This window comes from Hippopotamus amphibius, chromosome 12 (genome assembly GCF_030028045.1).
Source record: "Hippopotamus amphibius kiboko isolate mHipAmp2 chromosome 12, mHipAmp2.hap2, whole genome shotgun sequence".
In the NCBI taxonomy this organism is placed as follows: Eukaryota; Metazoa; Chordata; class Mammalia; order Artiodactyla; family Hippopotamidae; genus Hippopotamus; species Hippopotamus amphibius.
Genome location: NC_080197.1, coordinates 98,130,812 through 98,143,116, shown reverse-complemented (window position 1 = coordinate 98,143,116; position 12,305 = coordinate 98,130,812). Strand labels below are relative to the sequence as shown.

Below are 12,305 nucleotides of genomic sequence, written 5' to 3'. Positions count from 1 at the left end.
CTAACGTCTCCCCCCGGTGGGGGCATCAGCGTCTGCAGAACAGCTTAAGGATACGGCTCAGAATCCTGTCGAGAGCCCTTGAGGAGGAGCTGAGGGTCCTTGGATTTGTTTAATGGCTAAACTGTTATTATTTTGTCTTGACTGTTTTCCTTTGTTTCTGCATTTTCTCACTCCTCCGATTAAGTTTGCTCTTTGGAAGTTGGGGAAGGCCTAGGAGGCTACAGTTTTTCTACAAAGAAGAGGCCGGCAGAGGACATGGCAGGGGTGGGGGGAGGGTCCGTCTCAGGAAGGCCCCACAGGGTCCTGCTTGGTGACCATACTGCCGAATGTGTTGTGGGACTAGACACTGTAAGTCTGGGGGATGTTTCTCCTGATGACAGGGGATATTCCAATAATGAATTGCCAGAAATAGCACAGCGGTGGTGGACCACATGCCCAATGTGTGTCCACCAGGCTTCCCCAGCCCAGCTACATGGTTATCACAAAGCAGTGCATAAGAGGAAGTGTGAAAGAAATGCGTATACTGATGAAGAAGCTGGCAAAAGCACCAGTGAGTAGGAAAACCATCTGAAAGACTGTACAGTTAATTCTAATGAGCATTTTGAATTACACGGGTCAGTGATTGACCGTTTTGGAGACTGGAGCCTGTGGCAGAAGGCCATTGCCCCTTAGCAAAGGTGCCCCCTGAAGGTGCCGCCTGAAGTTTTGGACACAGTGGTTACCGGATCCCTCTTTTCAGTAGACCCTATTTGGTGAGCAATTATTAACTAACCAGCAACAAGTGTTGTTATCTCCTGACATCAGTACATTTGTGGATTAGAGCAAAACCCCAATAAGGTATGCATTTCCCACCAAGCGTCTGTCCTTAAATAGAAATGCTATATCCAAGACAGGAGTAAAGCAGCCTGCAGTATATGGGGGGCGTGATAGTGTTTTGCTCCCTGATGTATCTCTCAGTTCACACTCTCCCCAAGAGTTCTAGAAAACTCGGAGCATTCTCTTTTCTCTAGTGTACATCGAATTGGCTGAATGCCTCTAGATTGCTTTGGGAAGAGACTGGAGGATTCACTTTACTTCCCAATGTACATAGAGTCTATCCTTTAATAGAGGGGCTCTGAGCCAGAAAAGTGGACCAGTTCTGAGAACCGGGTGGAGAATCATGGGTTTTCCACTGCGGCAGCCTCTATCAGTCTTCTGTTCGTGTACTTGTGATCATTTTTGGTTATAGTCAATCAATATCCTTGGTGGCTTCCTATCTATCTTACTTCTAGGATCACTGTAGTCCTGTAACCATTACCACATACCCTGCAGATTAGGTGTTCTTTTGGGTTTTACTTTCTCTTCTTGTCTTGTTTCCAGTCACAGTAATTATGTTACCTTGTCTGTGACACTTAAGTTCTACCATCTGGTGTCTGTTATGCTGGAATCCTATTCTCTCCATTGACATTGGGGAATCCAGTTCTGAGACAGCGTCTACAATGGAGAGGACGCTGGCGAACAGCCAACACTGAGGGTGTCCACGATGCTCATTCTCCTCTCCCCAGTGCCTGAGTTAGTGCCTTAGAGAAGGCAGGATCCTTCTGGGAAACAGTCAGCTGGTGGCTCCTCTCCCCAGTGCCTGAGTTAGTGCCTTAGAGAAGGCGGGATCCTTCTGGGAAACAGTCAGCTGTTTTATTTTTTAAAGCTCTTTATTGGAGTATAATTGCTTTACACTGTTGTGCCAGTTTCTGAGGTACACCAAAGTCAATCTGCTGTATTTATACATATATCTCCATATCCCCTGCCTCCCGTGACTCCCTCCCACTCTCCTAGTCCTGGCCCTCTAAGTCATCACCCATCATCGAGTTTATCTCCCTATGTTATGCCGGAACTTCCCACTAGCTATCCATTTTACAGTTGGTAGTGTATATGTCAATGCTACTCTCTCACTTCGTCCCAGCTCCCCCTTTGCCCCTCCTCCCCCAGTCCCTGTGTCCTCAAGTCTGTTCTCTACATTTGTGTCTTTATTGCTGCCCTGTCACTCGGTTCATCAGTACCATTTTTTTAGATTCCATGTATATGAGTTAGCATACGGTATTTGTTTTTCTCTTTGTGGCTTACTCCGCTCTGCATGACAGACTCTAGGTCTATAAACCTCACTACAAATAACTCAATTTCATTCTTTTTTTTATGGCTGAGTAATATTCCGTGGCATATATGTGCCACATCTTTTTTTTTTTCACCTGATGTTGATAGTATGTTCTTTATTGTTTTCTGTAATGTTTGTAAATATACAATGCTTTTTCCAGAATCTGGGCTAACGGTGAGGCAAATGAGGCACATGAGGCACTTGCCGTGCATGCAAGCAACTCCATAACCTCAAGATAATAATATTTTAGTGCAATATTTTAGAAATTCAAATTTCACAATAAAAATAGCAACATTTCAAATAAAGACAGTGTTCTATTCTGCAGTTGCACAACTCACCTTACTTGCTTCAATTTGTCTGGTTGTTTGAACCTAGCAAGCAAGGAAGCTACTCCAGGAAAAGAAACATATCTTTCCTAAGCTCATTTTGCATCCCATACATAGGAAGACTGTGCATCTTTTTTTTTTTTAGCTCTCATAATTGTTATATTTATTTATTTATTTATCTTCACTTTTTTTAAAAGTTCTTTATTGGAATATAATAGCTTTACACTCTTGTACCAGTTTTTGAGGTACACCAAAGTCAATCAGCTGTATTTATACATATATCCCCATATTCCCTCCCTCCTGCGACTCCCCCTCACCCTCCCTATCTCAGCCCTCCAAGGCATCACCCATCATCGAGTTGATCTCCCTTTGTTATACAGCAACTTCTCACTAGCTATGTATTTTACAGTTGGTAGTGTAAATATGTCTATGTTACACTCTCACTTCGTCCCAGCTTCCCCTTCACCCCCCCCAGCCTCGTGTCCTCCAGTCCATTCTCTGCATCTGCATCCTTATTCTTGTCTTGTCACTGGGTTTATCAGTACCATTTTTTTTTTTTTAGATTCTGTATATGTGAGTTAGCATACAGTAGTTGTTTTTCTCTTTCTGGCTTACTTCACTCTGTATGGCAGACTCTAGGTCTATCCACCTCATTACATATAGCTCCATTTCATTCCTTTTTATAGCTGAGTAATATTCCATTGCATATATGTGCCACATCTTCTTTATCCATTCATGTGTTGATGGGCATTTAGGTTGCTTCCATGTCCTGGCTATTGGAAATAGTGCTGCAATGACCATTATGGTACATGTTTCTTTTTGGATTATGGTTTTCTCTGGGTATTTGTCCAGTAGTGGCATTTCTGGGTCATATGGTAGTTCCATTTTTCCAAAGAAGACATACAGATGGCTAACAAACACATGAAAAGATGCTCAACATCACTACTCATTAGAGAAATGCAAGTCAAAGTCACAATGAGGTATCACTTCACACCAGTCAGAATGGCCATCATCAAAAAACCTAGAAACAATAAATGCTGGAGAGGGTGTGGAGAAAAGGGAACCCTCCCTCACTGTTTGTGGGAATGTAAGTTGGTACAGCCACTAAGGAAAACAGTTTGGAGGTTCCTTAAAAAACCAAAAATGGAATTCCCTAGTTTTAGATAATAAATTCACATATTTTTGCATGCCCATCTTTGGGTTGCTTTGAATCATTATTCCTTATTCTGACATGGCAGTTTCAGCACCTCCACTTTATTAATCTCAGTCCATTATGTTATACCTTCAGAGGGCCATCCCAGCAATATCTTAGCAACATGTCCAGGTGTCCAATCAAAGTGTTAGATCTTGAATTCTTCTTCAGTGTTAACAAACTCATCTGTATCCAGCCTTATAATGTGCACTCCTCTCCAAGTTCAACATTATCAAGATTCATTCCCAGTTCTGCCAATCCACTTTCTGGAATCTGTTAATCTTTGGAGAAGGATCCCATTCCTTTCATAACAGAAAACTACTATGACAAATGTGGATACTAACATAGATGCTGGAATTTTTAGAATGATAATCACAAGAGGATATTATGAAAACATTATCTCAATAAATTTGAAAATTTAGAGAGTTGATAAATTCTTTGCATTAGTTATCTGTAATGTGTAACAAATTACCCCACACAGAGCAGTTTAAAACAGCAGTTGCCTCAGTTTCTGTAGGTCAGAAGTGTAGGCACAGCTTAACTGGGGCCGGGACCTCGCAGGGGTCTTCTAAGGGAGCAATCAAAGTATTATCCCGGATTGTGTCATCTCAAGGGTTGATTGTGAAAGGATCTGCTTCCAGTTGTACTCATTTGGCTGTTGGCAGGCCTCAAGTCTTCACTGGCTGTTGGGCAGAGATGGCAGTTCCTTGTCACGTGGACCTCTCTACAGGGCACTCACAGCATGGTAGCTGATGTCACCCAGAGTAGGGCTCTGAAGGAAAACAGAGAGAAGAAAGCCGCAGTCTTTTAACACTCTCATCTCAGAAGTGATGGTCTCTGTTTTGTTGCAAGTCACTCTATGTTTAACCCACACTTAATGAAAGGGTCTTGCTTGAGGCCATGAATAACAGGAGTTGGAGATGATGGGGAGCTGTTTTAGGGGCTACCTAAGAGTGCCTACCTCACTCTTACCACTGATTTCAAAATGCAAAAATCATGTCATAATCTTTAGGGGATGAATATGTCAAAAAAACTCACAAAAAATCCCCTCCAGCTGGTTGAAATAACAAGTTCTACAGATCGTTCAATGAAAGTTTACTTACAATCTTTTCAGAGAAGAGGAGATGTACCCTCAACTCTGTGTAGCATTGAGTCAATAGCTCTACCTGACAAGGACTGTCCAGAATAGAAAATTAGAGTGGTATCTCACTCTTAAACATATTTGCAGAATTCCTCAAGGAAGTATTAGTAAACCAAGCCAGTAACATATTAAAAGTATAATATGGTTCATCCAAGATGAATGCCTCTCAGAGATACAAGTTTGTTTAATATTTGAATATTTACTACTTTAAATGGGTTAAAAGAGAAATGATGATTTTCATAGATGTAGAAAAGACATTGGTAAAATTTCATATCTATTCACTAAATATTAAAGCTTCTTAGGAAACAGAGAACAGAAATGCACTTCCTTGATTTGTTTAAAAAACACCTATAGAAATACCACAGTGAAATATAAAATAGTTTATATCGCTTTTTATTTAAATAGAAAGAAAGATGTTTATCATTATTGTGAACAAATAATAAAGAATAGGTTTCTGATTTGTAAATAGAACCTTACTTTCCTCACCTTGGATTGAATTTGTTATTATCGCATCTTTTCCTCTCAAAGGACATTAATCCCATTGGTGCTGGGATTGGGATTCAAAATGAATTATATCTAGATTGATTAGAGACTTTTGAATCAGGTCCTCCAAGGACCTTTTTTTCCCTAGTTGTTTTCTGCGAAGCTGTTGCAGATGGAGAATATAAAGGAGGACTTTAATATGAATATCTGTTTGTCCCTAGAAAATGAGAACGCTCGAGTTTACAGAGCTTGAGAGCATCTCAGCTCCTCTCTGTTTTTCAACTTTTTATCTTCCTTTCAGTTACTCAACAGGCACAGAAATTTTTCCTAATTTAAAAATAGGGTGGTATATCTTGTATTTCAGAAACCAATACATGTTCCCAATATTCACAGTGAGTTTGTATGTGTTCCTAAAGGCGGAAATGCATGTAGATGCTCCTCCTGGTGTGTATTTGTTCAAACGGAGGTTCACTCATGTCATTTGCGGTACAGCTTCCAAATGAAACAATGAAGAATGTCAAAGGTAAGAAGTGGGTGTTTTACTGGTTAGGTACCCTTCTGTTTGTAACTGATGGAAAAGATACTTGTTTTATTCTATGTAATACATTTCACTCTATAAAATATGTTTCACTCTAGGAAAGGAAATTAAGTACGTATTAGTTTCAAAACTATTTTGGATATTTTATTAAGAAAAGCAACCATTTCTGAGTTTATTTATCGAGTGATAAGCCTTTATCAGACTGAAAATGTGGGCCAGACTCATTTAGCGCATCATGAAATTGGGGGAGTCCCACGTATGGTGGTTTGATTGCCACATAGTGACAACTCCCACATCTCTTAAAATCTCTCACTTTGTCTATCACTCTACATTTGTCTGTCTCTCTCTCATCTCTCAAGTATCCATCTATACCTATGTATTCCATTTATCTGAATTATCAATGGTACAGTTTCCAGTTTTCAAAAGCTCCCTTTCTTTCAGTACTACCTCTCTTCATGTCGTCTGTCTCATAAACCCAGGTTACAGTCTCCCTTATTTATTTATCACGATTCAGGAAACTTGGTGCTGTGTTGGGAACTCCACCTGGCTGGAGCGAAACACTCACTCACTTCACAAGGAGAGAGGACAGCTTCATATCCTTCATGCAGGGAACATACCCTTCAGGGATATTTGTGGAAGGAATTAAAAGAGGGAAAGCTATATTCAGGGGACAACCTAAGTGGGTCCTATGAGACTTTAAAGAAAATGTGTCTACTGAGAGAGGACTTGAAATTGTTAACAACTCTCTTCAATAGAAACGTAATAGGAGCCAAATTTAGAATGTAAAGTTTTCTAGTGATACCAATAAAAACGGAAATAAAACAAGGACAATGAATTTAAATTACATATTTTCTTTATACCAATATATTTAGAATATTATGATTTCAAAGCACATTCATAATAAAATTATTAATGAGAACTTTTAGATTATTGTTTTCTTACAAAATATTATTATACTCCTGTATCTCTGCCAAATATTATGTGCATTTTATTTTATTTTTTATTATTATATTATTTATTTATGTATTTTGTGTGCATTTTACAGTTACAGCACATCTCAGTCAGACCAGCCACATGTAAAGTGTTTAACATGCGTGCATGGCTAGTGGCTACCGTATTAGACAGTGAAGACCTAAAATATTGATTGAAGACAGAAAAGAGCTGAATAGACCAATGTAAAACAGGTATTTGCAGAACAACTATTTTGTTGCTGTTGCTCAGACCCTGACAGACTGTGTATTTGGCCATTGGTCTTATTTCCACATTGATTGATAAACTAAGTAGAGACAAATTTTATTAGGAGAGAGAAGAGCAACTACCTGCTTGGAAGCTATGGCACAGAGGATACATCATGGACCTTTGGTCATTTTCCCTCTTCATCAGAATGGATATTAAAAGCATTACTTAATATTAATATGATTATTAAAAGATTATTTAATAAATACTGGTGAAAAGCATCTCATAAAAGGTTTTCTTTTGCCCATCAGCTCCTAAAAATGTTTCCCCAGCTTTCTGTTACTAAAGTGAAAACTTCTACTTTAGCGATTCATTTCTTTGTTTACATTTAATCCGTGTGTTTAAAAGATTCTGGTTGTGCAATTATAAAACTCAGTATTTCAGCAAAAGTTGTCATGCAGAGCTTTGTGTCTGACAGTGTCCTCACTGCTGGGTATAATGGAGAGTGTAAGGTATTTGAGCTCCTTTTGCAGGTGGAACTTATAGTTGGTGGTAAGTGAGGGCAAAGAGAGAATTTCAGAATGTGTTGATGATTAGGAAGAAGATGAAAAACAGCTCTTGCAAATCGTAGTGACTAGATGCTGAGGGGCCTCAGCAAATCTGGTGGTCAGGGGAGGACCTATGAGTAGGTGAGCTTTGAGCTGAGCCCGCAGTGACAAGATGCATCCAGGAGCGTGCAGACAGGAGAGCAATCTAGGAGGACGGCTCAGTCTGTGCAAAGGCTCAAAGTGGTGCCTCCTTGAGGATCAGAGAGAAAGCCGGATGACTGGGTGTGGTCAGAGTGAGAAGGATGGGAGATGGCTAGGCGGCAATGGCCCGTGGATGGTAGGAAGCTGCTGTTGCTTTTTAAGTGGGGAGGGACGTGGACTAATCTACTTTTGAAAACTGTCCCTCCAGTGGCCACGAAGGAAAATGTTGTAGAGAGTGGGTGAGAGGCCACACAGGGAGATCACGTGAGAGAGATGATGTGGATTTTGTCTAGTGCGCTGGCGCTAGTGAGCTGTTGTTGGATTAGAGATGTATGTCAGTGCAGAAAGCACAGTATTCGTTGATGTACTGGTGTGGGGAGGAGGGAAAATAAGAAGCCAGGTGTATTTCTTAAGTTTTACATTGAACATCTGAGTGATAGTGTTGCTAAAACTGAGATCAAGGGGAGGAAAACATGGGTGGGAAACTCTTGAGTTTCATTTTGTGCCAGTTAAAGAAAGCATTGAGATACAAAAGGATATTCAGTTACATATATATGTAAATATATGTATGTACATCTATTCTTCTATCATCTATCATCTATCTATCATCTCTATCTCCATCTTCATCATCATCATCATCATCATCTATCTGAGCATCAATAAGATTTAGATGGCACTTCAATTATGCGATTGGTAAAGTCACCTTGGGAGAGTATGTAATATAAAGGCAAGAGGGCAGTATGGGTCCTTTATTATTTCATAGTTGGTATTAAGAGACGTACACTGAAAAGGAGGGAGTAGTGAGCTATGGATAACATCACAAGTGTGGCAATAAAGAAGCCAAGGTTGAAAAGAATTTTTGAGAAGCTGTTTAAGAGTAATTGAGTTTGAAAAACGTGAAGATTAATGAGTGGTTATTGCATTTGATAACAAGGAAGTGAGTGGTTCCTTTGATAAAACAATATTTGCTGGGATAGTGCTGTGGAGGTGAGAGTGATGTAGAAAGAACAGTGAGAAGCAGAGTTGCTACGTAACAGGTGTAGGTTCAGTTATGCAGGAGGAATGTGATCTAGAGATCTGTGTACAGTATAGTGCCTGTCGCGGGCAACACTGCAGAGCAAGCCAACAATGTAAGAGCGTAGATCTCATGTAGAGTTCTCACCACAATAAGAACCTAACTGAAGAGGAGGCGGTAAACAGTGATACTCCAATAACAATAAAAGTACTTCCCATGAGAAAAAAACTGGTAGATAGGAAGCAAGGAAGTGAAAACAGACTGAAAATCATTCTTTGGAGGAAATGTTCTGTTAAATGGAGCAGGAAAGTGAGGTGATGAGGCAGTCTGAGGGTTTTTCTGAATTTAAAGTTTTTATTTGGAAATAATTTAAAATTTACAGAATACTTGCAAAATTAACAATTATATCAAGAATATATGAATTTACATTCCCACCAACAGAGCAGGTGGGTTCCCTTTTCTCCACACGCATTCCAGCATTTATTGCTCCTAGAGTTTTTGATGTTGGCCATTCGGACTAGTGTGTGGTGATACCTCATTTTGGTTTTGATTTGCATTTCTCTAATGATTAGTAATGTTGAGCATCTTTTCATGTGTTTGTTGGCTATTTGTATGCCTTCTTTGCAGAAATGTCTATTTAGGTCTTCCACCCACTTTTGGATGGGGTTGTTTTTTTTGATATTGAGCTGCATGAGCTGCGTGTATATTTTGGAGATTAATCCTTTGTCAGTTGCTTCGTTTGCAAATATTTTCTCCCATTCTGTGGGTTGTTTTTTTGTCTTGTTTATGGTTTCTTCTGCTGTGCAAAAACTTTTAAGTTTCACTAGGTCCCATTTGTTTATTTTTGTTTTTATTTCCTTCACTCTAGGAGATGGGTCAAAAAGGATCTTGCTGTGATTTATGTCATAGACTATTCTGCCTATGTTTTCCTCTAAATGTTTTATGGTGTCTGGCCTTACATTTAGATCTTTAATCCATTTTGAGATTAACAGATTTCTGTGTCCAAACTATAAGAAAACTATATGAAATATTAAAATTATGATAGCCATGTTGCCCCAATGGGAAGGATTTAAAAAATTATATAAGGAATAGCAGAAAAATTGTGTATGCTGATGAAATTAATCCAGAGATGTGAAAGAAAATAATGATGGAACAAAGAGAGAGGGAGAGCTGCTACCTGAAAAGCTAAATGCATTTTAAAATGTCTTGTGAAGGCTGAGTTTTGCATGTGTATTCATGAGTGAGCTTAATTAATAAACAGGTAACTTGCTTAGATTTTAGACCAATGTTATATAATAAATCTAGTATTTCATGGAGTAAAACCTTATTTAAAAAAAAAATTACCCAGGGACTTCTCTGGCGGTCCAGTGGTTGACGCCACACTTCTGCTGCAGGGGGTGCAGGTTCAATCCCTTGTGGGGAACCTGGATCCCACATGCTACGTGGTGTGCCCCCCACCCCCAAAAAAGAGTACCTGTTTCTTGAGAGTTTGATATAATTAATATGTGAGAGAATCTGGTCCTCGAGTTTTTTAATTTTAATTTTCATTTTATTTTAATTTTATTTATTTGGTTGTGCCAAGCCTTATTTGTGGCAGGCAGGCTCCTTAGTTTCGGTGTGTGGGCTCCGTAGTTGTGGCAATGAAATCTTAGTTGTGGCACGCACGTGGGACCTATTTCCCTGGCCTGGGATCAAATCCAGGCCCCCTGCGTGGGGAGCGCAGAGTCTTAACCACTTTGCCAGCAGGGAAGTCCCCCTCAAGCTTCTTATGCAGGAAGAATTTTCTTGTTTTTAGATTTATTGTAATTAATTGTATTTTAATTTTCTATTTCTAAAGAAATTTGGATATCTACTTTTTTACAGAATATTGTCCATTTCTAATCACCAAACTTATTAACACAGAATCATAATGTATACTGTACTCCTAAAAAAAACCCTAAATCCTTTTTTGAGATTATCAGACTGGCTTCAGAAAATAAGAAAAATAACACCTATACAGTGCTTATTATCGGATACTATATGACTTACCTCATTTAACTCTCAAAATATATCTATGAGGTAGTGTTATCATTGAACCCATCTTATTAAGGAGGAAATTGGGAGCACAGATTCATTAAATGACTTTCCCAATGTTGCTCATGCTGTAGATGACAGAGAGATGATCTGGACCCTCACAAAATGCTTTTAGCTTCCCTGTGGTACATTCAGTGGCGTTTGAGGACCTTGTCTCATGAAATACCAATTATCAGGTTATAGAAGGAGCAGCATGTGATTGGTTTGCTATTTATAGTCACTACTTGATCCTGTCATCTTTTGAAATTGTTCCTCAGATCCAATTTCTGTGGCTCTTATGTGAAGACTGGACGATACTACAGAGTCTGTGATGAGGAACCATTCGGCAATTACAACGTTCATCCTATTGGGTTTGACAGATGACCCACAACTAGAGATTTTGGCGTTTATCTTTCTGTTGATCACATATTTGTTAAGTGTAGTTGGGAATCTGACCATAATCTCTCTTGTGCTGGTGGATTCTCATTTACAAACAGCTATGTATTTTTTTCTTCAAAATTTCTCTTTCTTAGAAATCTCATTCACAGCTGCCTGTGTGCCCACATACCTCTACATCATCTCAAGTGGGGACAAAACCATCACCATCAAAGGCTGCTTCAGCCAAATCTTTTACATTGTCCTTTTCGGAGCTACAGAGTTTTTCCTCTTGGCTGTGATGTCCTATGACCGCTACGTGGCCATCTGCAGACCCCTGCACTACATGAGCATCATGAACAGCAGAGTCTGCAGAAACCTCATCCTCTGTTGTTGGGTATCTGGCTTATTGATTATCCTTCCACCCCTTGGCCTGACTCTCCACCTGGAATTCTGTGACTCTGTTATTGACCACTTTTTCTGTGATGCCTTTCCAATACTGAGGAATTCATGTTCAGATACATGGTTCATAGAGCAGCTGGTTGTATTCGGTGCTGTATTGACCTTCATAATGACCCTTGTGTGTGTAGTTCTGTCCTACATATACATCATTAGGATGATTCTAAGACTACCCTCTGCCCAGCAAAGGAAAAAAGCCTTTTCCACGTGTTCTTCCCACATGATTGTGGTTTCCATCAGCTATGGCAGCTGCATTGTCATCTATATCAAACCTACAGCTAAGGATGAAGTGGCCCTTAATAAGGGAGTTTCTTTGCTCACTTTGTCTGTTGCCCCTTTGTTGAACCCCTTCATTTATACCCTGAGAAATAAACAAGTAAAGCAGTCTTTCCATGACACTCTTAGAAGAATTGCTTTTTATTCAAAGAAGTAGTAGAACTGCATACTGGAGATTCAGATTAAAATAAAAGATACATCATGAAAACATAGACAGAAATTGAAGCTGTGAGAATAGCACATTTTGTCAAGCATTAAACAGAGTTGAGAAGAATGCTGAAGGACAGCATATGTGCATGGGCACTTCTCTTCTTCCCCGAAACTCCTAAAGCCTTCTGTCCGTCTTAATTTGGAATTCCATCAATTCTTAGTCATTTCAGATATGCATCAGTCAT

General features: G+C 39.4%; 1 protein-coding gene across 1 annotated transcript; it reads left to right on the top strand.

The window, feature by feature from the left end:
- Window positions 1–8,061: 8,061 nt before the first annotated feature.
- Window positions 8,062–12,067, top strand: LOC130833413 (olfactory receptor 6C2-like). The gene is made up of 2 exons (XM_057703073.1): window positions 8,062–8,071; window positions 11,124–12,067. Exons 1-2 carry the CDS (start codon window positions 8,062–8,064, stop codon window positions 12,065–12,067), a joined length of 954 nt encoding a protein of 317 aa, XP_057559056.1.
- Window positions 12,068–12,305: the final 238 nt, after the last annotated feature.